Source organism: Akebia trifoliata, chromosome 8 (assembly GCF_017979445.1).
Source record: "Akebia trifoliata isolate Shusen 1 chromosome 8, ASM1797944v1, whole genome shotgun sequence".
Lineage (NCBI taxonomy): Eukaryota > Viridiplantae > Streptophyta > Magnoliopsida > Ranunculales > Lardizabalaceae > Akebia > Akebia trifoliata.
The window spans coordinates 6,667,695-6,692,368 of record NC_141382.1 but is presented as its reverse complement, the minus strand read 5'-3'; the positions used below and the strand labels follow the sequence as shown (position 1 = coordinate 6,692,368).

The 24,674-nt window shown below is 35.1% G+C and overlaps 1 protein-coding gene across 2 annotated transcripts; it reads left to right on the top strand.

The window, feature by feature from the left end:
• The first annotated feature begins 4,619 nt into the window (after nt 1–4,619).
• On the top strand, nt 4,620–24,437 carry LOC147395782 (putative ATP-dependent DNA helicase CHR12). 2 transcript variants are annotated; one of them, XM_086449813.1, is made up of 12 exons: nt 4,620–5,023; nt 8,009–8,165; nt 8,932–8,996; nt 9,531–9,722; nt 10,468–10,617; nt 12,581–12,985; nt 14,380–14,639; nt 14,770–14,988; nt 19,035–19,242; nt 19,331–19,484; nt 21,613–22,215; nt 23,541–24,437. In XM_086449813.1, the coding sequence occupies exons 1-12, from the start codon at nt 4,790–4,792 to the stop codon at nt 24,224–24,226; spliced, it is 3,333 nt and encodes a 1,110-aa protein (XP_086305939.1). In that variant the 5' UTR covers nt 4,620–4,789; the 3' UTR covers nt 24,227–24,437. The 2 variants fall into 2 exon arrangements, with proteins under 2 accessions (XP_086305939.1, XP_086305938.1); XM_086449812.1 differs by having other exon boundaries at nt 4,620–5,041.
• The last annotated feature ends 237 nt before the right edge of the window (nt 24,438–24,674 follow it).

Here is a 24,674-nt window from a genome sequence, read left to right as displayed (position 1 = left end):
AAGTGGAAAAGTGAGGCTTTTTAGTGGCAGTTTTAATTTATTTTTTTGGGTAATTTAGAGGTACTCCCTCGGCTTTAGTTCAAATTAGAGATGTCCCAAGTTTTCATGAATTTTTTTTTTGATAAGTAGTTTTCATGACATACCCATCTTAAAAAAAATCTCATTTATTATTATTATTATTATTATATCTTTTTAAAATTCCTATATTGCCCTTATTCGTTGCACTCCTCTATGTTTCTATTTTGTCCGTCTATCAAAAATAAAAATAAAAATGTAGTTGTAACCCCAATAAGTGATAAACAAAGGGAAAGTTGATTGAGATGTGCAATGAAGGTCAATTACAGGCCCAATTGTGACATGCAATTAAAGATTCTAAAAAAACAAGAGGAAGATTCAAAAGAACATTGATTAAGATAATGAGAATGGGTATGAACACACTGAATTAACAAAAGTTGTGGCTTTAGACAGGATTAAATGGATGAACAGGTTTTGTTCAAACAACCCCGAATTTTTTGTTACAAGGCTTTGATGATGATAGTGGTGTTAGTGGTGATGATGGTGATTTAAATACTTTAAACATTTTTTATAATCCAATGGTTCATGACAATGATGAGTAAATGAAAAGTAGTTATATGGAATCTCTTGCGAAACTACTTCTCTACCATTAATATTCATGAATCAACAGTGTACCGCATGTTAACATAGGGCCAATAAAATAGGTCAATTTGGAAAGCCTGTTTCAATTGATACCAGCTTAGATTGCTCAAGTCTCGAACTTCTCAAATGCTTGCATCATATAAGTCAAGTTGTTCGTATAGATAAAAAGAGCAAGGCCCTTGCACTATTGGCAAGGTGATTCTGCTTCCAATGCCATTGTTTTTAGAACGATTTTGTTACATTCTTCCTATTTTCTCTGCATGCTCTCGCTGGCACTGCCTTGGAGTTGAACGTAATTAAAAATTGCTTCAATTGGATATGGACCATGGTTTTAAATCTCAAACAAGACAACTCATCTCGGATTAGATAAACCATTGAACTCAGTTATAATTATTTATTTATATATATAAATAAATAATTATAAATATTTTGTTATACAAAATAAGGTTGATTAGAAGATGCTTAATCATAAAATTAAATTTTATTTAGATAATAGGTATGTAAATTCTAAAAGAATGGATGATTTTAATTAAAATTACTCAATCCCGATTGACTCGACTGAATTTTACTGATTGGGAGTGATTTTCAAGATCTCGGCCGAGTCATCTCGAACAAGATTTGAAGTCGTGATATGGACTCACCTGATTGATTGATATTGGTTGATTTGGGATGATTCTCATTGGGTACACCATTAGGTCATCGTATGAGGTCTAGGTCTTCTTTCTGGTGCCCTAAACTATGGAACAAGGGAAATTTGACACTGAAATCTGTGTGAGTGTAGAGGAGGGGATGGACAAATGTTTTCCCTGGTCACCTAGCAAGAAGGAAATTTGACATATCGTGTTCTCACAAAACTTGCAGCGATGGCTTATGGGATGTCATTAGCGTCAAGAAGGCAATGCAACTTGTCCTTCTGGTATGTAAACATGTGCTTCCTTGTTTCGTGAATCATTGGAACATTTTAACAAATTTATTTTGTGTAATATGCACAGATAAGATAAGGATATGCTGCAGATAAAGGGAATATGGTAGAGAAGATTGCTGATGTAGTCTTAAGTGAAGCAAAAACTTTGAGAACAAAGGATAACACATCCATAATTTTCTTGGATTTCGACGCTACCTTTTGAACTGTTCCTCATAAAGTTGATTTTAAATGTAACAATTTTGAGTTTATAGTACCCCATTCATAAAAGTTCCGAAATTATTCCGCATTCCTCACATTTTCCTCTCTTTGTGCTCATCGTAGGTCAGTCCAGCAAAATCGAAATATATGATCAGTGTGGGTAGAATTCTATCCATCAATTCCAGGCACTACTTGGATGTAGATTTTGCCTAAGCTGTATAGTTTCAAAAGGTATTACTTAGTTGGCTTTGCAAATCGAGTTTACCTCAACTGAGGACCAAGTTGTACATGTGCCATATGCATGTAGTGATGATAAATACGGTGACATAACTGTAAACACTAATGATTTTCTAACTCGAAAATTTTCACTCGGTTGATGTGGCAAGTGCACAGAACCATATATCTTTTTCCTTGTGTATCCCGAAGAAGAAGATCTATGCTTTTGTGCCCTTGCCATGTCGACCGAGTGAAAATTTTCGAGTCATAAAAGCACGGCTCAAATGTAAAACCATCTTAAGAAATATAAATGCAAGTGTGTTCTTTTATCGGCTAGCAAGAACGGGACTAGGCCAATGCCGGGGTGTCGGACTATTCTTCAAGAAACAAGGGAGCGGTTTGGGAAGACCAATCGGTAAAGCGACCTCGTATCTTCTTGACAACAACTAGTCCTCAACCCATGGCATTACTGCACATTTTCGCGCCTTGAAACTTCAATGCCGCAGAACAAGTCGTGGTTGCGTACGGCATCCCAATGTCAGTTTGCAGCCTCAACATCTGTGAATTTTTCATGCTTGATTGATCGAAGATGGATGTAAACCACCCATGAAATGAATGACTTATAGGTTTTGTTTTAAGGTATTTTGATTTGGGTATCAAGGCATTACGTTTATGATCAAGTTCCTTTTGCAGAAAATTAGATGAGAAAATTTCAAATTGAGGGGAAAAAAAAATTATATTGCCAATGATTTCCCAATAGAAAAAGATAACTTATATTGACACTCCATGAAATTAAACTTAGAGCCTGAGTGCAGATAACCACTTTATTTTTTATTGACTGAACCCCTTCCCCTTCCCATCATTTCTTCTTCAAAGAAGCTCTTCCATTTGGGATTTTACTTGAGCAGAGAAGCTCAAAAACCACATAAGACAACATCGTGGCATTTACACGAAAAATCCTTTAATGTGAAAGAAAACAATGCCTAATCCAATCAATAATCTTCAACTATATGCATCATCAAAGAAGAAAAATAACTATTGGTTTACACTATTGACCTTCACCAACAATGTGGTCTCCGATCAACAACAAACAAGAATTCTCTTATCGTGAATAGGATTGAAAATAAAAACATTGTTTTGGGATACCAATGAATGCCTTTAATAGTGCTAACGATTTTCTAACTCAAAAATTTTCATTTGGTCTGAAGTCGGCTGATGTGGCAAGGGCGGGACAGAACCGTTGATCGTTTTCCTTGTGTATCTTGAAAAAAAAGATCTATGGTTCTGTGCCCTTGCCACGTCAGCCGCTACACCAAGTGAAATTTTTTGAGTCAGAAAATGACAACTCCTTTTGTAGTGGATTAAGGTTTGTAGAGTTTAGTAATACCTTCAAAGTTACAATCGAAATGACTAAAGGAATGAGCTTGAAATGACTTCCGATGAAACTAAAATGCATTCTTTCTTGTTTCAATAGGATATACTTCTATTATTCTTTACAGTTTGGGCATTCGACCACCATCACCACCACCACCATTTCTATTATTTATCTCTTTGACTATTGATCGTTCCATTTATGCTTCCTTCCTCACAAGATGTTAAGAGATTTTGGGAAATGGATTGGTGGCTACTGCACCAGTTAATGTTTTTATTATCTCTATGATTTTAAATTATTTTTAAACATTTTTTAATGAAATTTAATTTACGCCAATATTAAAAAAAAAAAAAATTTGATACAATAAGACGTAAAACGACCATTGACTTGATTTAGATAAAATCAGAACTACCTCACTCATTGTTTTTGTAGTGCAACAAAAGTCTCTATATACCTAATTATCAATATTTAAAATCTAATCTCTGTACAATAAAAAAAAACTATCTCGATTCATATATATTGGAACAATACAAAATATTTCCCAAACATTCAGTAAATTTTCCAACCTAATTGATCAAACTTAATTTGCCAAGTAATATAGACATGTATGGTCCACTTAATTATTAATTTGAACGTTTACAATATTATTTGTCCACTATACCAATCAAAAGATTGGTCACGAGTTGGACAAGCTAGATGAATCAATTGGTGGGCCACGAAAGCCAAAAGGTATAACTACAAGCATATAGCGCGAAGGGGAATTTGTCATTGTATTTATTTATAGGGTTTTTTAAGTAAATTAAAGAAGTTCGGGACACATCTCGTCAGTTTAATATAGGAAAAAAAATATAAAAAGAGGGTTAAATATTTTAATATTAAAATGTTAATGTATTAAAATATATTATCCAAAAATTATCAAAAACGAATTAAGTTGTTGGACAATCCAACATTTTAATGTATTAAAATATATTATTTTACTAAAAATACCCTTCAAATGATTAAAATGCTGGACTATCCAGCATTTTAATAGCTTCTCCCACAATTTAGCTTTCATTCAAAACATTACTGTCCATCGACTTAATTCGTTTTTGATAATTTTTGAAAATAAATTTTTTTTTTTTAAATATTAAAATGTTTAACCCTCTTTTTAATAATTATTCCTTTAATATGGTATAAGGGCCATATCCGTAATTTACACTATTCTCCTCAGGACTCAATCTTATAACATAAAGAGAGAGAGAGGGTTTAAGTTACGAAGGTGGAGAGAGAGAGAGAAGGTTTAAGTTACGAAGGTGGAGAGAGAGAGAGATGAGAATGAGCAATTCGCAAGCAGAAGGAGAGAACCGTTTAGTTTAATATATGTTTATGTTTATTTATTAAAAAACCAAAATAATTCGCTACCATCCGTAATATTTCCCGCCATGATGGTTCAGCTGGAGAACGAATCTGGTCCGTCAATCGATCAGATTGAGAATACCAAGACCTTAATCTTCGCTCTCAATCGCATCTCTCGAAACCTTCCTCTCCCTCCCGACATCTTCGATACTGTCTCCTCCATCTATAGTTCTGATAATGGGGATAATCTCGATGAATATGGTGATGGAGCTCAGGATGGCGTTGAAGTTAGTCACAATCGCTTCTTTGAGGAGGACTCGGTAAAGGTTTTATTGAAGGTTTTTGGCTTTTGTTGTTTCTTGGGTCTGGTTGAATTGGGGTATTTTTATTCGTAATTTGATGGATTGTGGGTGATTATTTCTTTGATTTCGCGGTTTTACAATTTTACTCTCTTGTTTGATAGGAAATTGTAGTTTACGAGTTAATTTTTTTTTTCTTGGGTGGGAAGAGAATCACGGAATTGGAGTTTTGTTCCTAATTTGGTAGATTGCGGTGTGATTATTTATACGTTTATTTGTGGTTCTACTTACTTGTTTGATGGGAAATTATAGTTTAGATTTCAATTTTGTTTGTTAATTCACGTATTTTGATTTTTTTGTGGTTTTACTTTCTTGTTTGATGGGAAAAATATCAGTATTTTCCCCCCTTTTGACGCGGATTTTCTTCCTTTTCCTTTCTTGAGTTTCTTGTCGTGTTTATTTGCGTGCTTCATATTTTGTTTCTAAGAGAAACATTAGTGTTTCTGGTTTTTTTTTTGAAACTCTAAATAAAACTTTTGGTATTCTTGGAATTCTCGGTTATTTGGTTTCTTCTTATAAATGGGTTCTGTAAGGATAGCGAGCACTAGGTTTGGAAGCTAACCGATGACGAACATATGTTGCTAAGATCCTCGATTGACAGAGATGCAATGTGATCACTTATTCTTGTAAACCTCGGTTTCTAACTGACCATTAAAGTAGGGAATTTCAACCTTAATTCCATAGTCTTGTTCTTGGGGTTAGTCTTATCTTGTTTCCGCTTACTTATGGGTTGGATTGCATTTCAGAGTCTAGGAGGCGGAGAAAGATTTTTCAATGTTCATGGTTTGTGCTTTACTCTATCCATGCATCCTAGAAACTCCATCAACAGTTGGAGTTGTTGAGCTAAGCCTACCCCATATTCAGTTCATGCTAATCTATGTGCTGTTCATAGGTCTGTACTATTCCTGGATTGAGTTGCGACCACGGTTTAAAATCTCGTCTTGATAGTGTTTTTGATCAGGAGAAAACTGAAAATGAACGAAACTTTGAACCATGGTTGTAATTGATTGCTCAGACACCAATTTCAATGTAGTATAAGCCTGAAGCCTTCAATATTGGTTGCTGGTCTGCTGGACAGAAACTAGAATGTTTAAAAAAAAAAAAAAAAAAGTTGGATGTTTAGATGGTTGTGTTTAGAAAGACAGCAAGTAAAAGCTTCAATTAGAAAGGAAAAAAAAAATTGAAAGCCAAAACACTCTAATTTAAAACTACTCACAACACTTTAAAAACAACAATAACTCAAGACTCTCAGAGAAATAAGTAACACTAGTATTACTAGAGTAAGCACATGCATCCTCTTTGGGGTCAAGGGCTAGAAGAGGAAAGTTAATAAAGTTGGAGGGGTATTCTTGGAAAGGGTGGTAGAAAAGGAAAGAGAATAAAGTTGGAAGGGTATTCTTAGAATTTGGAAAGGAAGAGAAGAGGAAATACTATAAAGTGAAAAGTTGTCATCGAGATTTGCGAGGAGATTAAATCTCAACCCCTTTTTATGTGAGGGATAAAGAGAGTGGGGTCTACCGTTGTGTTTTATTTTATATTTATATATGTATATATGGGTCCCATTCGGCAACCAACATTAAGGAACCAACATGGAGCCAACTCCTTTGTCCTATATGGGTTAGAAGTTTTGGAATGGGCTGATTTTTTGTGAGGATGATCTCCTAGAAGAGATCATCCTCACAAAAAATCAGCCTAATCTGAAACTTCTAACCCCATCAAAAGTGGTTTAGAATTGTGGATTGTTGATTTTTTTACCATTAATTTGTAAACCATTTTTGATGGGCTGATTTTTTTTATGAGGATGATCTCCTCATCATAGAGATCATCCTCACAAAAAATTAGCCTAATCCAAAACTTTTAAGCCATATAGGACAAATTGTGGCTCCTAACGTGGCTGCTGAATGCTACCCTAATATGTATACATACATAGTCATGAATATATATATACATATATGGGAAGCGGTCGGAGGCCCTAAAGAGAGCCGAACATTGTGCCAAACATTTTTCAAATTAGGGGTTTGAAGCTTTGGGATGGGCTGATTTTTTGTGAGGATGATCTCCATGGCGAGGAGATCATCCTCACCAAAAACCAGCTCATTCCGAAACTTCTAACCTTAGTTCACAAGTTGAAGAATTGTGCACCGTCCGATTTTTGTAAATCACTTTTGATGGCGTTAAAAGTTTTGGAATGGGCTGATTTTTGGTGAGGATGATCTCCTCATCATAGAGATCATCCTCACAAAAAATCAGCCCATTTCAAAACTTCTAACCCCTATTTTGAAAAATGTTTGGCTCTCTTTAGGGCCTCCGAACGCCACCCTATATATACATATATCTATCTATATATATATATAGATATGTGTATATGGTGCTATCAAACTAGTCATGGCCTTCAATTTAGAATGGGAATCACTAGAGCCACAAAACATAGTGGTAAGCAGGTAAAGACACAAAGGTCTTATGTGATTGATAACTGTCGCTGGATGCTGTGATATAGATCACGCTTCCATTAGTTAAGTGGTATAGAGCATGTCACATGGATACACAACATGATGGATGTGGGCTTTGGTTCCTGATCTGGAACCAGTGGTGTTGTGTCTGTTTTCAAACTGTACTCTCGATTTCAAACTGTAATCTTTAGGAATTCGTTTAGCAGCATGAGCTGAAAATCGTAAAGCTTCATAAGTTCGCTGAAAATCATGATCCTGTTTGGTTTATTTCTTTATTGAAGTAATGCCATTTCATGTGGTGTACTTAGAGATTCACTTCAATTTGTTGTAACATTTATGCATTTCAAGCCAATGTAGAATGAAATATATGATCTTGTTGTTTGCATGTACACTTGGTTTTGAAGTATTTTTGGTGGTGTTGAATTAATTATCACATATTATATCATGTGTTTGTCTTGATTTGTGTTATAATGACTATGGAACTCATTTTACACAGAACCGTACTAGAATTTTGGATAGAGTGGATTTAATGTCAGACCTTGAGGATGCACTACTGAAGCAACGACCCAACTGCATGTCGGGCTTGGAATTGAGAGAATCTAAGGAAAATCGTTTACAAAGCCACATTCAACATCGTTTAACAGAGCTCAAAGGTTAATATTTGATGTTAAGAGCCTTAATCTTGTAAATTTACTTAGGTTGCATGTGGCCTATTATCTCCAATCTTGATGGATAATCTCATCATTTGCTTCTTTTTGAACTTTGATATCTAATTTCTTGAGAAGTGGATTCGTAGAGCATTTGAGCACATAAAAAACTATTATTATGCTTCTATAGGCCCTAGGAAAGAAAAACAATATGCTTATTAAGTTAATTTCTAGATACAGTTAAAAATTATTTTCAATTATCTGCTGTATATCAATAAAAGAGCCTATGCTTATGAATATATATTCACTTTGGATCAATGGCTGCTCACACTTCTTGATTTAATTACTTTTTGGTGTAAAGGATCTTTCTCTCTCTCTCTCTCTCTCTCTCTCTCTCTCTCTCTCACACACACACACACACACACCCACACACACACCCCCTTGCTACTAGTACCCATAGAACATTCTTTGGTCAATCAGATAAGTTCTGCTGATTTCCTCAATGGAAAGCCATAGTTTGCATGAAGATAGGGTTACAAGAGTTGACAGAGAAGCATAGGGATATTGTGTATTCTTGCATAGGGATATTGTGTATTGTTGCATTGATCTTCCTTTTTAATTTACTTTGTTTTCCAAATTCACACTCACTTTTTAATGGCATTTTTTGTTTCTTTATCATATTGCTTTTCTTTTAAATCTGAGCTTTATTATCTTTCCAGCTATGGTCTATATTTTTTCTCACAGCTGACATACGCATATAATATTTAATCAGAGTTGCCTTCAAGTAGGGGTGAAGACATGCAGATGAAGTGCTTGCTTGAGCTATATGGACTAAAGGTAACCTAATAAGTTATTACTAAAATTGCTTCCACAGCATAGTTACTTGTTTTGTTTAGTTTTTTATTGGTAAAACAAAGTTAAGTTGGTAAGTTGAAATGCATATATGTTACAAGTCAAACCTCCAATATTTTGTTCCAATCATCTACAAGATGGAGAGTCTTGGTTAAGACATTCCAAGGCAAGGTGAAACTTTAAACCAGGACTAATATTATGGTTGAGACTCAGCTTGATTCATATTTCACACTGCACACACGTATCACACACACACACACACACACACACACACACACACACACACACACTGTTAGAAAAGTCTGTGACATGAAGGTGTGTTTCTGTCAATGGACAATAATAAACTTAGTGAAAATTTACCACTTTGCATACCAAACACTTTACTGTTACTATTTTTGGGAACAATTGCAAGCTTTCTTTTAATTAATTTTCTTAGACTTCCTTCAATTTGCTTTTGTTGTGATATGGAGAGATGACATATGGTTTTGTCCTTGTGGACATGGATTCTTTTTGTAACAGCTAGTAGAGTTGCAAAGCAAGGTTCGGTCTGAGGTGAGTTCAGAGTACTTGCTGCGAGACAAATGTGCATATCCTGACAAGCTATTGTTTCACTGGGGGATGATGCGATTGCATCGTCCCTTTATATATGGTACGGGAGATGCTTTTTCTATGGAAGCCGACGATCGCCTGCGCAACAAACGCGATGCAGAGGTAATATCACCTACATGCATTATCATTTTTTTTTAGCGCTAGACTATTCAATTACTAGAAATTTGGAATATCTAAAATCTTGGCCTAATAGACTGTAAATGTGCCCGATAAACATCAGAGTTGCAAACATTGCAGCTTTCATCAGAACAAAATTTTTTGGAGCCTCAATGGGGTCATCTATGCACAATTTGACCTTGCTAAATAAGGGTTTTGTTAACGTGTGCCCTAAAGGCATATGTTTAGGTGCATTAAATACACCTTGGAAATTCAATTTCCTACCAAAAATGCTCTCAAATGCTTATTTCCAAGGTGTATTTAATGCACCTAAACGTGTACCCTTAGGGCACATGTTAACAAAACCCATAAAATAATTGGATTTATCAGATCTATTGCACTCTTTTTGGATGGTAAGAAAAAAAATCAATTGATTGTTGGTTACACTCATCCTACGAGGTAAATTTTTATCTTAGGGAGACATCTAGATGGGACAATTGATAAGTGGGTTCTGCTCCTTTGTACAAATACCAAAAGTGTGTCTATGGAGTTCATAGATGAATTTATGGTCCATAATAAGTGGGTAATTCCACCCCTTTCTATGTGTGCCAAAAGTTAGAGTTCATAGATCAATTTATGAGCTATAATAATCAAATTAGAGATCATCTTAATTTGCAAATCTTGTTTTGTCTTCATCTCTTTTATGTGACATTCAGCACACTGCTAATGTTGCGAAATCTCCTTGCTGCAGAGATTGTCAAGGTTAGAAGAAGAGGAGAAGAATCGTATGGAGACTGGAAAAAGGAGGTTTTTTGCAGAAATTCTTAATGCGGCTCGTGAGTTTCAATTGCAAGGACAAGCTGCTTTGAAGCGTCGGAAACAGAGAAATGATGGTGTCCAGGCATGTCATTTGTCTGTCTGCTTTCTTTGTAGCCTGTTTTGTCGTTCTTGTGGACCTCTGAACCTTTTACATCATGTCTACTGTAATGCACTTTTGCTGTTTGTGCAATTGGTGGATCAAGCTAGCTGAAAATGAAGTTATTCGAGGAATTCAATGTTTTATCCTTAGCAGCCCGTCATAACTATTATTGGCAATATTCCATTAATCTTGTGATAACATAACAGAACTTTAGTCTTAGACCTATAGCTCAGTTGGTTTGACAAATTGCAAAACAACTTTGAAGTTGTGGGTTCAAGTCCAGCTTACCCATCACGAAAAAAAAAAAAAAAAAAACAGAATTTTTTTATTTTAGAATATCACAAGATATGTTTACTTTAAAAAAAGCCATTGTGCACAGATTCCCATTTTGCAATCGTTTTAACATTTATCAAATTAATAAAAATATTTTCCATATTTCTATTTTTATGTGCTTGACCGAAAACAAATATCTTCTGGATTTTCTGTAGAGATTCCTATGCCAGGAAATTTATGAGGACAAGATTATGTATGTATCTAATAATGATGCAATGATGCAAACATATCTGTTATCATAAAAGGAAATGGTTCATACTACATCTAGCGTACTTTATATATATAGGGGAATGCTTACGTTCAAGGCTTCATGGGGACATTAGCATTATCCACTATATTTACTCTCCAATAATACCCCTGCCCATTTTGTCTTTTAGTGAAAAGACAAGCGTATGTTGGTCTTTTACATAATAAATGCTTGTTTATATAATAAATACGTGTTTTTTACAAATAAGTGCTAAGAGCATTTAGTCTTTGAATTTAAATGTTTTGTTTGCAATAAATGTTCTGCAAGTAAAGTTGACAAGCATTTTTTATTTTAAAGAGCATACCCTTGTCTTTTTCACGAAAAGACAAAATAAGTAAAGGTATTATTGGAAAGTGAATGTGGTGGAGAATGCTAATGTCCCCATGAGATCTTGGATGTTAGCATTCCCCATATATATAAGGTTAGGATTGGGGGACAACTATTTATAACAATCTTTTTTTACAAGTTCAGATGCTGTCCATTTTACAAGATCCTACGGTATCCAGTGGTGTTGTAAAAAACATTGAAAAAATGGATGACATTCGGGTGGTTTAGAAAAAACATTGTAACAAATAGTTGTCCCTTGACCCTGACTCATATATATATATATATAGGGAAGTGTTCAAAGGCCCTAAAGAGAGCCAAACATTGTGCCAAACATTTTTCAAATCATGGGTTAGAAGCTTCGGAATGGGCTGATTTTTTGTGAGGATGGTCTCTATGGTGAAGAGATCATCCTCACCAAAAATCAACTCATTCCGAAACCCCTAGTTTACAAGTTGAAGAATCGTGGACCGTTCCAATTTTTGTAAACAACTTTTGATGAGGTTAGAAGTTTCGGAATGGGCTGATTTTTGGTGAGGATGATCTCCTCATCATAGAGATCATCCTCACAAAAAATCAGCCCATTCCAAAATCTTTAACCCATACATTGAAAAAATGTTTGGCTCTCTTTAGGGCATCTGAACGCCACCCATATATGTATATAAAGTTCTTTTGCCTTTTATAAAATACTGTAATAAGCAAGATTTCTACTATAAGGCTATACATTCTGATTGAATCATCACCTATCATCTAAAGACTATTTTCAAATCTGGACTCCCTAAAATTTAGGGAACTACGCTTCGTCCATACAAAATGGTCCATACCTTATGTACTTATTGTATTTTCTCATAAGCTCCAACATGATACCACTAACACTTTATGTCTTTACCACGTTTGGAAAATGCCTTACATGGGCGGGCGAGCAGTAAGTAGTTCAATAATACCCAGAGGATGCATTGAATAATCATAGTAGTAGTGGTGTTGGTTGTAGTAGGAATGATAATAGTAAGGTTCATTATGTGTTCTGCGATATATAAACAGGCATGGCATGGAAGGCAAAGACAACGTGCTACTCGGGCAGAGAAATTGAGGTTCCAAGCACTTAAAGCTGATGATCAAGAAGCTTACATGCGTATGGTGGAGGAGAGCAAAAATGAACGGTTAACAATGCTTCTTGGAAAGACCAATGAGCTTCTTGGTCGTTTGGGAGCCGCTGTTCAAAAGCAAAAAGACGCAGAACACGTTGATGGCATTGAATCTTTAAAAGGCTTAGAACCCAATGACCCATCCCAGTTGTCGGCTTCTAAGAGTGAAAGCCCAGCAGATATGACTCCAGAGGAAGATGTAGAAGTAGTTGATTTAGATTCTGATCACAATGCTAAGACGAGTGATCTACTTGAAGGCCAGCGGCAGTATGATTCTGTTATCCATTCAATTCAGGAGAAGGTAAAAAGAAGACCACAGTTTTTCTGCTTTTTTTTTTCTTAATCTTCTAAGCTTTAATTTTATTTTTCAGTGCATTTTGGTACTTCTATGCATTTTATATCTAATTGCATTCAGCGTCGAACAATTAGGGTGGTATATTTCGGTCCAGTCAGTTTTGATGACTCGAGGTTACTGCCTCTATTGAACTTCACATTTAGTGAAGATCTTTATTTGGAGGAAATGCAGAGTACCTGTCAGGTAGATCAGGCCAACATGTCATTGTGACATGTGGCACACATGAAATGGTAGTGATTAGATCCACATTTTAAAGATAGATACCATCATGGGAGATCTTCTAGGCCAAAATATGGCCCCAATCAAATTATGTTAAGTTCCCTCCATGTCGAATTTTTAACTTAAGATTCCATTTTTTTTCTTCTTGTGGGCCAAAATGTAATAGATTGGTTGGTTAGGAACATCAAATAAAATGATTTTTTCATAGAGGATCTTGCAGATTGGCCCCATACAAATAGTAGGTCCCATCGTGCATGTTTAACTGTACCATTGCTCAAATTGACAGGTTGTCCTTGTGCTTTACTTGACAGATATGCAATATATCCTCTTAATAATTACTTCATACACCTTTTTGATCTTTGATGAACACTTTTAAAGTATATCACCTGAACAAGTATTAAGGGAATTTTTATCATTGCCAGACACTTGAGGATTGAGGAACAACATTTTTGACGGTTCCCAAAAATATACCCAATTTTGCAGAGGATGGTGATCTCAAGTAACAAGGAATGGCACACATAACAATGATGTTGCATGTAGAAACCATAACAAACACACAGAATAACTGACCAATTGAAAATTATTCAGTGAAAGACCAGTGAAGAGGATGGTAGAAGTAAGAAGGCAAGAGGTTGTCACAGTGCTCAGTACTAAATAATGATAATCTAATCTTTTTTTTTCTCCTTTCCATCTTTCAAATTAGCATATCATTGAGGAAATATGCGCCAGTATATTCTGAATTACTTAGGAAATGTGAAACTGAGAAAATAGGATTGGGGAACCGATCTGACATTTTTCTTTTTCATTCAAGTTTGGCATAGGCATGTTAACCAACCAACTACTCCAAAAGACCAATCTGTTGTAGAGGGGGAGAACTATGAATATAAGAGGGTCATAGGGCTTAACTGGGGTATGACACACTCGAGAGTGGAGGAAAATATAAACTCAACAAGGCATACTGATGTTTTTTGTTGATGTGACCCCTCAAGAAAAAAAATGAGTTCCTCATATGAATGTTCTTATAAGTATAACATGCAGATCTCTGGCAACATTTAGTACCTGATATTGATGGTTTCATTTAGATGAGGGCAGAGGATCTAACATACATTCGAACATTACAGGTAACAGAGCAGCCATCAATGCTTCAAGGTGGAGAACTAAGGCCTTACCAGTTGGAAGGACTTCAGTGGATGCTTTCTTTGTTTAACAACAATCTAAATGGTATTTTAGCTGATGAGATGGGGTTAGGGAAGACAATACAAACCATATCATTGGTTGCATATCTCATGGAGAACAAGGGTGTAACTGGGCCACATTTGATTGTCGCTCCAAAGGCTGTACTGCCAAATTGGGTTCATGAATTCTCGACCTGGGCTCCTAGGTACACAGATTTGTCTTTTGTAATACACGTAAATCCTTTTCTTTTTCTTTTTCTTCTTCCGTTTTTGTTACCTTTTAACATTCACTTTACTTTCAAATCACTTTCGTAAGGGTTTTCTTTTTTGATCCAGTATCGTGGCCATTCTATATGATGGGCGTCTAGATGAAAGGAAGGCAATGAGGGAAGAGTATTCAGGAGAGGGAAAGTTCAATGTGATGATCACCCATTATGATCTAATCATGCGAGACAAAGCATTTTTGAAGAAAATTCACTGGTACTACATGATTGTTGATGAAGGGCATAGGTTAAAAAATCACGAGTGCGCTCTTGCACGGACTCTTGTGTCAGGGTATGCTACATGCACATTTGGAAGGATTTGCAGATTGAATCTTTTTTGAAGTGTGATTACATACTCTAGTATTGTGTACTGCCGTATTTAGCCTGTACTTATTGTTTACCCCCCCTCTTGCTCAATTTTTTCAATGTAACTCATATGTTGTCATGCAATGTCTCCTAGATGGCACTTTGGTTCTTTTAATTGGCCGTTTTCTTGGTGCGGTGTTCTAACAATTTAAAATGCTCGCTCTAACTGTATTAATTCTTAGATCGAGTTGTACTCCATAAATTTATATCAACAAAGTTATGTCCCCAATACTACTAAAATAATAACCAAAAAACCTTAACTGATATCCCGATATGCACTATAGAGAATCTGTTCTAAACTCATAGTTAAACAAACAAAAGATCTTCTCTCTAACAATATTAAAATCATGCATCTTCACTTATCCTTATTCTTGGCTACATTACTATCTCGTCAAATTAAATAATTTTCCATCTCGCATATATACCTAATTTCTCAATATTTCAAATTGAGGTTGATGGAAATGCATTTTTTTGCTATTCATCTTACGTGGTGTTAGGTAGTTAGTAAAATTACTAATGTTATCTATGGACAAATAGTGAAAAATAGACTTATTTCATCTCAAGGAAACCAAAATTTTTATTGTTTTTTAAGTGAAAATTAATTTACACATCAAAGAAAAAGTGGGGGATCAGATGATGCAGGACACAAATCAAGCCAACAATCATGGGTTCCAATGAAAATTTTGGAATTATTTAGATTGCAACTTGTTTGGGTCTAGAGTTATTTTTTTTATTCCTTTTATTTGATTGAGACTTGTTTTAGATTAGATTATTTTATTTTTAAATATATTTTAATTATATTAGAAGTCATATATGAGTTTAGGTATTATTTACGTCATTTTTATTTAGGTCTTATTTTGATATTTTGAGAGGTCAAAATTTGTCATATTAGATTGATTTTTGTCTCATGTGATAGGTTATTCAGTTACCTATCCAACGCACCCAAGATTTCACAATTTCAATGAGTTTTGAGAAAGTTATGGTCAAAATACCGATGGGATGTCAGTCTTACACATGATTGACTTTTCTCAAGGTCAAAAGAGTCTTTTTTTTAATGTAATTTTAAGATTAAGTTTTTTGTCTAGCCTTTATATATATATATGACTATTATAATTGATTTAACAATCATGGGGAAAAAAAATTGCAGCTCGTCCAAAAATTTCTCTAGTAATTGGAGGTTATCCATCTTGGTGTGATTCCAAGGTTCTATCCTTCTATCCCTTATCTTTCTTTTCTAATTTTGATTTTCTTATTCTTAGTTTTCTTGATTCTTAAAACTCTTTTCCCTCAACCCTTAATCCTTAACCTACAAACCTCAACCTCTAACCCTGTACTTTATTTCATAAACCTAGATCCCTAATCGTTATTGCAAAATGTTGTAATTAAACCCCGCAACTAAACCCCAGGGTTTACCCTAAACTTTTAAGGTAATCCAATTTTAGCTCAAATCCTTAATGTAATCCCAAATCAAGTTCCCTAATCCCCTATATTTATTTTCTTCCCTCACCATTCTGCATCATTAGGTATGATGGGTTTTAAGGTCACAGACTCCATATTATTTTTTTTTCGAAAAGTACAGACTCCATATTATTAGTTAAGTAGTTATGGCGTTTTGGGGGGAGAAATTGAGTCTTTGGAGGAGGGTAATTAATGTTAAATATGGTGAGAAGGCTTGTGGGTGGTAGAGTGGAGAGGTGAAGCCGTCTCAGTATTATTAGTTTAGTAGTTATGGCGTTTTGGGAGAGAAATTGAATCTGTCAAGGCAAGTAATTAAGGCTATATGGTGAGAAGGCCTATGAGTGGGAGAATGGAGAGGTGAAGTCGTCTTATGGATGTAGCTTTTGGAAAGGCATTGTAAGAATACTACCAAAGCTCTGTGGAAGAATTGTCTTTTTAAGGTGGGTAGAGGTAATAGGATAATGTTTTGGGAGGATTGGTGGTACAATGTTTTACCATTAGCCCTATAATTACTTTCTTTGTACTAATTGTCATAAAATAAGAACCCAATGGTGAAACAATTCATGAGAGATCTCAGGGGATTGTGGTTTCAGAAGAAGATTGGGAAATTCCAACCTTAGCTAATCTTATCCATTAGATCATTATTTATACTATTTGTCTATAAAAGGAGGACAAGAGGGAGCAGACGTGTGATCAAGATAATTTGTTCTCGGTAAGATTGTTCTATTCATCGTTAGTGTCTCCATTTTCACGAAAGTTTCTTGTTTCATCCATTTGGGGCCACAGAGTTCCATCAAAAGTGTCATTTTTTTATTTGGTTAGCCACATTGGATACAATTCTCACCATGGATCATTTAATCAATCGGGGGTTGTCTATGTCTAATTTTGTATTCTTGTAAAGTCGATGGATCATCTTCTGATTCACTGTTTTTTGTTAGGTAGAGTTGGTCATTCGTTTGATCGTTTTTCCATTGTTATTGAGTGTTTTCTAAGTTGGCCTTGTCTTTGTTCCATTGTCGGGAATTATAAAAAAAAATAATTGATCTCTAATTCCTTTTGCAACTTCTTGGAGAATCTGGACGGAAAAAAAAAAACAAAAGAGTTTCTCAAGGGAAGGAACAATTGCATGAAGAGATAGTTACAGAAATTCTAGGGATGGTATTTTTTTGGTGCGAGCTGTTTGATAAGTTCAAAGGTTTATTTATTTATTATTTATTATTATTATTTTTAATTATTTTTTTTAAGGATTCTGTGTTCTAGTGGAATTTTATGAGTTTGGTCTAAGTGTAAAATTCGTTTTTTATTTTATTATATATATATTTGAAATTCTCTCTTGTACTTAGGTAGGTCGCCTTGATCTCCTTTGCTCAATTTTTATAAAATATTCTTACAAAAAAAAAAAAAAAAAACAGTAAAAATACCCCACTTAGAATTTTCTCCTTTGTATTGATAGGTTTAAGTGTGAAGGCAAGGTTTTGGCCCCAAGGGAGTGTCTAAACACAAAAGTTTCTTGTTTCATCCATTTGGGGCCACAGAGTTCCATCAAAAGTGTCATTTTTTTATTTGGTTAGCCACATTGGATACAATTCTCACCATGGATCATTTAATCAATCGGGGGTTGTCTATGTCTAATTTTGTATTCTTGTAAAGTCAATGGATCATCTTCTGATTCACTGTTTTTTGTTAGGTAGAGTTGGTCATTCGTTTGATCATTTTTCCTTTGTTATTGAGTATTTTCTAAGTTGGCCTTGTCTTTGTTCCATTGTCGGGAATTATAAAAAAAAAATAATTGATCTCTAATTCCTTTTGCAACTTCTTGGAGAATCTGGAAGGAAAAAAAAACAGAAGAGTTTCTCAAGGGAAGGAACAATTGCATGAAGAGATAGTTACAGAAATTCTAGGGATGGTATTTTTTTGGTGCGAGCTGTTTGATAAGTTCAAAGGTTTATTTATTATTTATTTATTTTTTTTTTTTTTTAATTTTTTTTAAGATTCTGTGTTCTAGTGGAATTTTATGAGTTTGGTCTAAGTGTAAAATTCGTTTTTTATTTTATTTTATATATATATATATATATATATATATTTGAAATTCTCTCTTGTACTTAGGTAGGTCGCCTTGATCTCCTTTTCTCAATTTTTATAAAATTATTCTTACAAAAAAAAAAAAAAAAAACAGTAAAAATACCCAACTTAGAATTTTCTCCTTTGTATTGATAGGTTTAAGTGTGAAGGCAAGGTTTTGGCCCCAAGGGAGTGTCTAACCACACAAAATAACTAATTGTTTTAGATGTTTATATTAAAAGATGGAAGAGAGGGTGAAATAATTGATGGCAAAGAAAAAAGATGGTGGAATATAAAATAAGGTGCTGTAACCTATGCAATATTGTACCATGTATTAGCACATCCAGTATCATCTTTCCAAATAGTTTCCTTTATTTTTTTCCTGTACATTTATCTTATTCCCTTGAAGAAAAAGTGAGGGGTTTGTCTAATAGATTGTCTCCTTGTGTGCAGCTATCATATAAGACGCAGACTTCTGTTAACTGGTACTCCAATACAGAATAGCCTGCAGGAATTGTGGGCCCTGCTTAATTTTCTCCTCCCTACCATTTTTAATTCAGTGCAGCATTTCGAAGAATGGTTTAATGCACCATTTGCAGATCGTTGTGAGGTTTCTCTTAATGATGAAGAAGAGCTGTTGATCATTCGTCGTTTGCATCAGGTATTTCTTGACACGTACTCTTAATTTTAAGTCATAATATCCTCTTCTTGAACTTTTGCTAATTTTATGCTGTTTTCTGGATTCTCAGGTTATAAGACCCTTCATTCTAAGAAGGAAGAAAGACGAGGTGGAGAAGTACCTTCCTGGGAAAACTCAGGTCATACTGAAATGTGATCTGTCAGCATGGCAGAAAGTATATTATCAGCAGGTCACGGACGTGGGGAGAGTTGGGCTGGATTCTGGTATGTTTGCTTTAGTTGGTATTAGCTATTTTTTGTCAACCTCCAAGGTGGGTGGTGTGATCTCTTGCTTATGTCATCTTCATCATCAAAGCCTTATCCCATAAATCTGTTCTTGGTGATGAGTTGTGGTATTTGTTGGATCAAAATATCTTCTATCATGTGTGTTTTGTTCTAATGTGGGGTTTGATCATAAACTACTCCGCATTTGGTATTGTTAATTCAGCTTGACCCTATTGTCTCTTACGGTGCCTAAAGTTCAAGCTAGGAGGTTAGACTTTCACAAGACTTACACATTTCCTTGAGAAGTTCATGATACCGTGTAGATTTGAACAGTTGTGCTCATGCCTTGTCCTTTTTTCTTGGGCTATTGCCTGAAAGGTTTAAAATTTCGTTTCGGGGGAATGTTTTAGTCAAGGAAGAAAACCGAAACAAAATGAAACATTCAATTGTTTTTTTTATATAAATATTCTCAAAACATTGCAAAACATCAGCATTTTAGTGATAAATATTGTTAAAAAAATATGTTTTATCTTATCAAATGACTATTATAGCAATATAGCTATTTTTGTCAAATATATCACAATTTTTCATGTTGATGTGCATCTATCTATAGTTCCATCATTTTCTCCCTAAATCCAATATTTTTCTTAAGGTTTGAAGGAGGTAGAATCTCAAGGTTAAAGATAAGGGTAAAAAGTTTTACTCAACATGTTGCATATGACAGGTTTTGGGGAGAAAAATCAAAGGTTTTTAACTAGAGGTTGGGGATAGGGACATTTGGGTCAATTTGGTTAATCTGCTAGAGATGATGGGCATCGAGGGACGTGTCATCAGTTTGAATACACAGGGATGTATCTCAAATATTCATCAAAAGCGGAGGGGAACTGTTTTATGGTTCCCCTATAAATAATCATTGTTTCTAATTTGTCAATTTTTTATTTTTTTAGTTTCATTTTGTTCCAGTTCATCCAAAACATTCCTGGACGAAGCCAAATATACTGAAATATTTCGAGAAAAACTGGCACTAACCAAAACATCCATTGAAACTTTGATTCCAAACATGTTTTGTATGGGAATATTCAAATAATGGAACTTTTTGGCCGATACATTTCTAAATAGTATGATACTTTGGACCATGATTGTCATTAATACAAAGTCTACCTGTCAAAAAAAGAAAAGAATCCAACAAAAAGGCACAAGAAATATGGAAATGATGTTTATTTTTAGTTGGGCCATCCCATCCATGGTTCACAGTTTCATGGCGTTTTGGAATGTTTTGGTATGTCATTCTAGTTTTGGTTGAGATCAGAATGAAACATTGAAAGTTTTAGAATGTTTCGATTGAGAATGTTTCGTTTTTTGCCCTGACTGAAACATTGCATTGAAGTGAGATGTTAAACCTTGATCCCATTTGATTGATTGGGTGCTCTTAGGTGATTCCTTAATGACCAATGCATGCCTAAGCCTTGTTTTAGGCAATACGTAGCAAGGACACTACACTTATAGGGATTTTTCCATGTTGGACATAGACACAGACACCTCAACATCCCATCTTAATGCGTAAGGTAGTTTTAACCTACATTAATTTATTGATGTGCTAAACACAAGAACGATTTAGTATCTGAAAATATGTGTTCATGTATTTATTAGAAAAAATCTTAGTTATATATAACTAGGTTATTATATTATAATATGTGTATGGATGTGTTGGCATGCCGGGTTTCTAAAATGCATTGTGTTAGACACCTCATTCTTGCATCCTTTTCTAAAGTGTATCAAGGTTGCACGTCTTAATTTTGGTCTGCATTGTTCATCCATAACTTGTGATTGGTCATCTGTGAACTTGTTTTCTGTCGTTTATTTATTAGTAATACCCAATTTTGATTATAATAGACGTGCAAGTCAAAGTTTGTTTTAAATCGCATTATCTTTGATATAGAGTTGTAATCTTCTTTCTATCATCTAAAGAATGCAATTTTTAGCTGAGTCCAGTAACAGTGTGGTTATAATTTTTCCAACTTCATCCTTTCTGTCACTTGTCTTCTCTCTCAACTTAATAAATTTCTTACCGTTTTCTCTTACTTTTCTTGTTCGACTTTCAATCCTTTTCAACTCATTAAACTAACAGGATCTGGGAAGTCCAAGAGTCTCCAGAACCTATCAATGCAGCTGAGAAAATGTTGTAACCATCCCTACCTTTTTGTTGGAGATTACAGCATTTGGAGAAAGGAGGAGATTATCCGAGCATCGGGAAAATTTGAGATGCTTGATCGCTTACTCCCAAAACTCCAAAAGGCAGGGCATAGAGTTTTACTTTTCTCACAAATGACCCGTCTCATGGACATTCTGGAAATTTATCTACAGCTGCACAATTTCAAGTATCTTAGACTTGATGGCTCAACTAAGACGGAAGAAAGAGGGACTTTATTGAAGCAGTTCAATGCACCGGATTCCCCTTTCTTTATGTTTCTTTTGAGCACCCGGGCTGGAGGTCTTGGTCTAAACTTACAAACAGCGGATACTGTTATAATCTTTGACAGTGATTGGAATCCCCAGATGGATCAACAGGCAGAGGATCGGGCCCACCGTATTGGACAAAAGAAGGAGGTGCGGGTTTTTGTGCTGGTGAGCGTTGGATCAATTGAAGAGGTGATCTTGGAACGCGCGAAACAGAAAATGGGCATTGATGCCAAGGTCATCCAGGCAGGCCTGTTTAATACAACTTCTACAGGTTGGTTGTTATCTTTGATCCTTCAATGATTGAATTAATAATAGTGATTAATCTTGATGAGAGAGGCTATTGACACCCCAACTTTTACTTGTTATACCCCAATTAAAATAAATAAAAATAAACAATGGTTGAGAATAATAAAAGTTGTAGTGCCAGTAGAATCCTTCAATGTTTGTTTAGATTTCTATTTGCTAGATTTAGGATTTATATGAGCCTAATCCTAATTGTAAACAACTGCCGAAGTTGTTTGAATGTGTTATAATGCTTTGTGATGTAGTGGTGATGACTTGAACCGAACTTCTGTAATGTTTGAATGGTGTGCTTTAATCTTTAAGTAGGGTGATAAATTTTTTTAGACATTGAGGTGTAATAAGCAAAAGTTGGGGTGCCAATAGCAGCTCTCTTAATATTTTAGTGATTTTGGGTGTTGGGGGGGGATGACAGTTTGATCCCTGGTGTTTGCTTGAAAGTTGAAACTATAAGGGCACCCCTTTTTAAAGGAACTGCTGTATCATACTCTCATTGGACACAAGTGTCTGGAACATGCCAATGACACTTTAGGGGTGTCAATGGATGGTCGAAAATTCGAATCCGATTCAAATTCGAAAAATCGGATATTATCCAAAAATTTCGGATATTGGATTCAAATTCGGATAGTTTTATATGTTTGAATCCTTATCGGATACAAATTCGGATATTCACATTTCGAATCCAATAATATCCGATTCGAGATAATATATAATATGTATTACTTTATTTGATTAATTTTTTATATAAATAATATTATATATATTATTTTATTTTATTTATTTATTATATAAATATTTTAACAAATAATAAGTTTTTTTTTTTAATATTGAAAAATCAGTTGGACAAGGAAAAATTATGTTTTTTTATGTACAAATTATTCGAATTCTAATCGGATATTATCTGATATCTGATAGGATAATCGGATTCGAATTTGGATATCAGATAAAATTTTTGGATATTGCTGTATCCAAACTGTTGACTGCCCTAATATACTTCAGCTACAATCTTTTAGAGACATATTTGCATCTGGGTGTGAAGATGGCAGAGCCATGTTCCCTGTATTTGCCCTATTGCGTGTTAGAGTGATATGTCAGAATATGAGGATCGTCCCTTTAGAATGATTTTTGATCTCTCGTCCTGACAATTTTGTTTTTTAATATTAATATTGCATATATGAACTTACATGTGTAAATTGATCCTGTACTGTGTTTAGTGTTATGGGTGTGACAATATATTGGGATTTTCGGGGAAAGTACGTCTGTCAATATGAAGCTACTTGATCTCTTTTTATGCAGCTCAGGACAGACGAGAGATGTTGCAGGAGATTATGCGTAGAGGTACAAGCTCACTTGGGACTGATGTGCCGAGTGAGAGAGAGATCAACCGCCTCGCAGCCCGATCTGAGGATGAGTACTGGTTATTTGAGAAGATGGACGAGGAGAGACGGCGGAGAGAGAACTACAGATCAAGATTGATGGAGGAACATGAGGTTCCCGATTGGGCATATTCTGTCGCCAAGGGAGAAAACAAGAAGGATCCCAAACCTGATAGTGGCACCACCATCACAGGAAAGCGGCAGAGAAGAGAGGTGGTCTATGCTGACACCCTCAGTGACTTACAGTGGATGAAAGCTGTGGAAAATGGAGAATTCTCTAAGCTGGCAACTGGAGGTAAAAGTGACCGTCTTCCTCCTGAGGCCAATGAATCAAGCAGTGACAATGTCTTGGGAGAACGAGAAGCATCAGAACAGAGGAATGACGGTGACTATATGGTAAGTTGGGATGCAACCGGAGATTTCTTGGGTCGATCCAAGTCTGAACCCACCCAATCCAACAAACCCGAATATGAAAATGTTGGAGGAAATGGTTGGAGTTGGGACATGTTAACTTGGAAGGCACACAAGAGGAAGAGATCAAGCCTTGGGGTGTCAAGTTCATCATCCAATGCAAGAGGGCCGACTCCTAACAACAGAGGAAATTGATGAGTTTTGATTGTAACTTCAGCTCTAGGTACCCAAGTGTTTTGGGCCTCAGAATCAGTCATTTTAGAAGAAAAAATATGTTATTAGAAGCAAAATGGGTTAGCCAACTGTGGAATAATAAGGATTTGATGATGATGGTGATTAACATCTAGTTGTTACACCTCATCGAGCCACCTCTAACATTTCTAAATAAAACCGTATTTCCATCTCCTGTCAAAAGTGAAAATTCTGAAAACTAAATACTTGAATTATAGCAAGTACCATTCTGTTCAGAATCATATTTTTTGATTTGTAAAGGTAATCTCAGAATTAAAATTTGAAAATCAAAGGTTTCTAACATCCTACATCTGGTTTGGTCCATCATACCATAAGAGAGGATTAATCCAATGTGTAATAGTCAAAAATAACATTATTGGGATAGGAAGAACACGTTTATTTAATAAACTTT

Bases quoted from the DNA above. Each gene is read 5' to 3' on its own strand.
- LOC147395782 (XM_086449812.1), top strand. From the start codon at position 4,790: ATGATGGTTCAGCTGGAGAACGAATCTGGTCCGTCAATCGATCAGATT. The intron at 10,618-12,580 runs GCATGTCATTTG...ATATATAAACAG, and splicing joins AGAGAAATGATGGTGTCCAG to GCATGGCATGGAAGGCAAAG. The intron at 19,243-19,330 runs GTATTTCTTGAC...CTGGATTCTCAG, and splicing joins TCATTCGTCGTTTGCATCAG to GTTATAAGACCCTTCATTCT.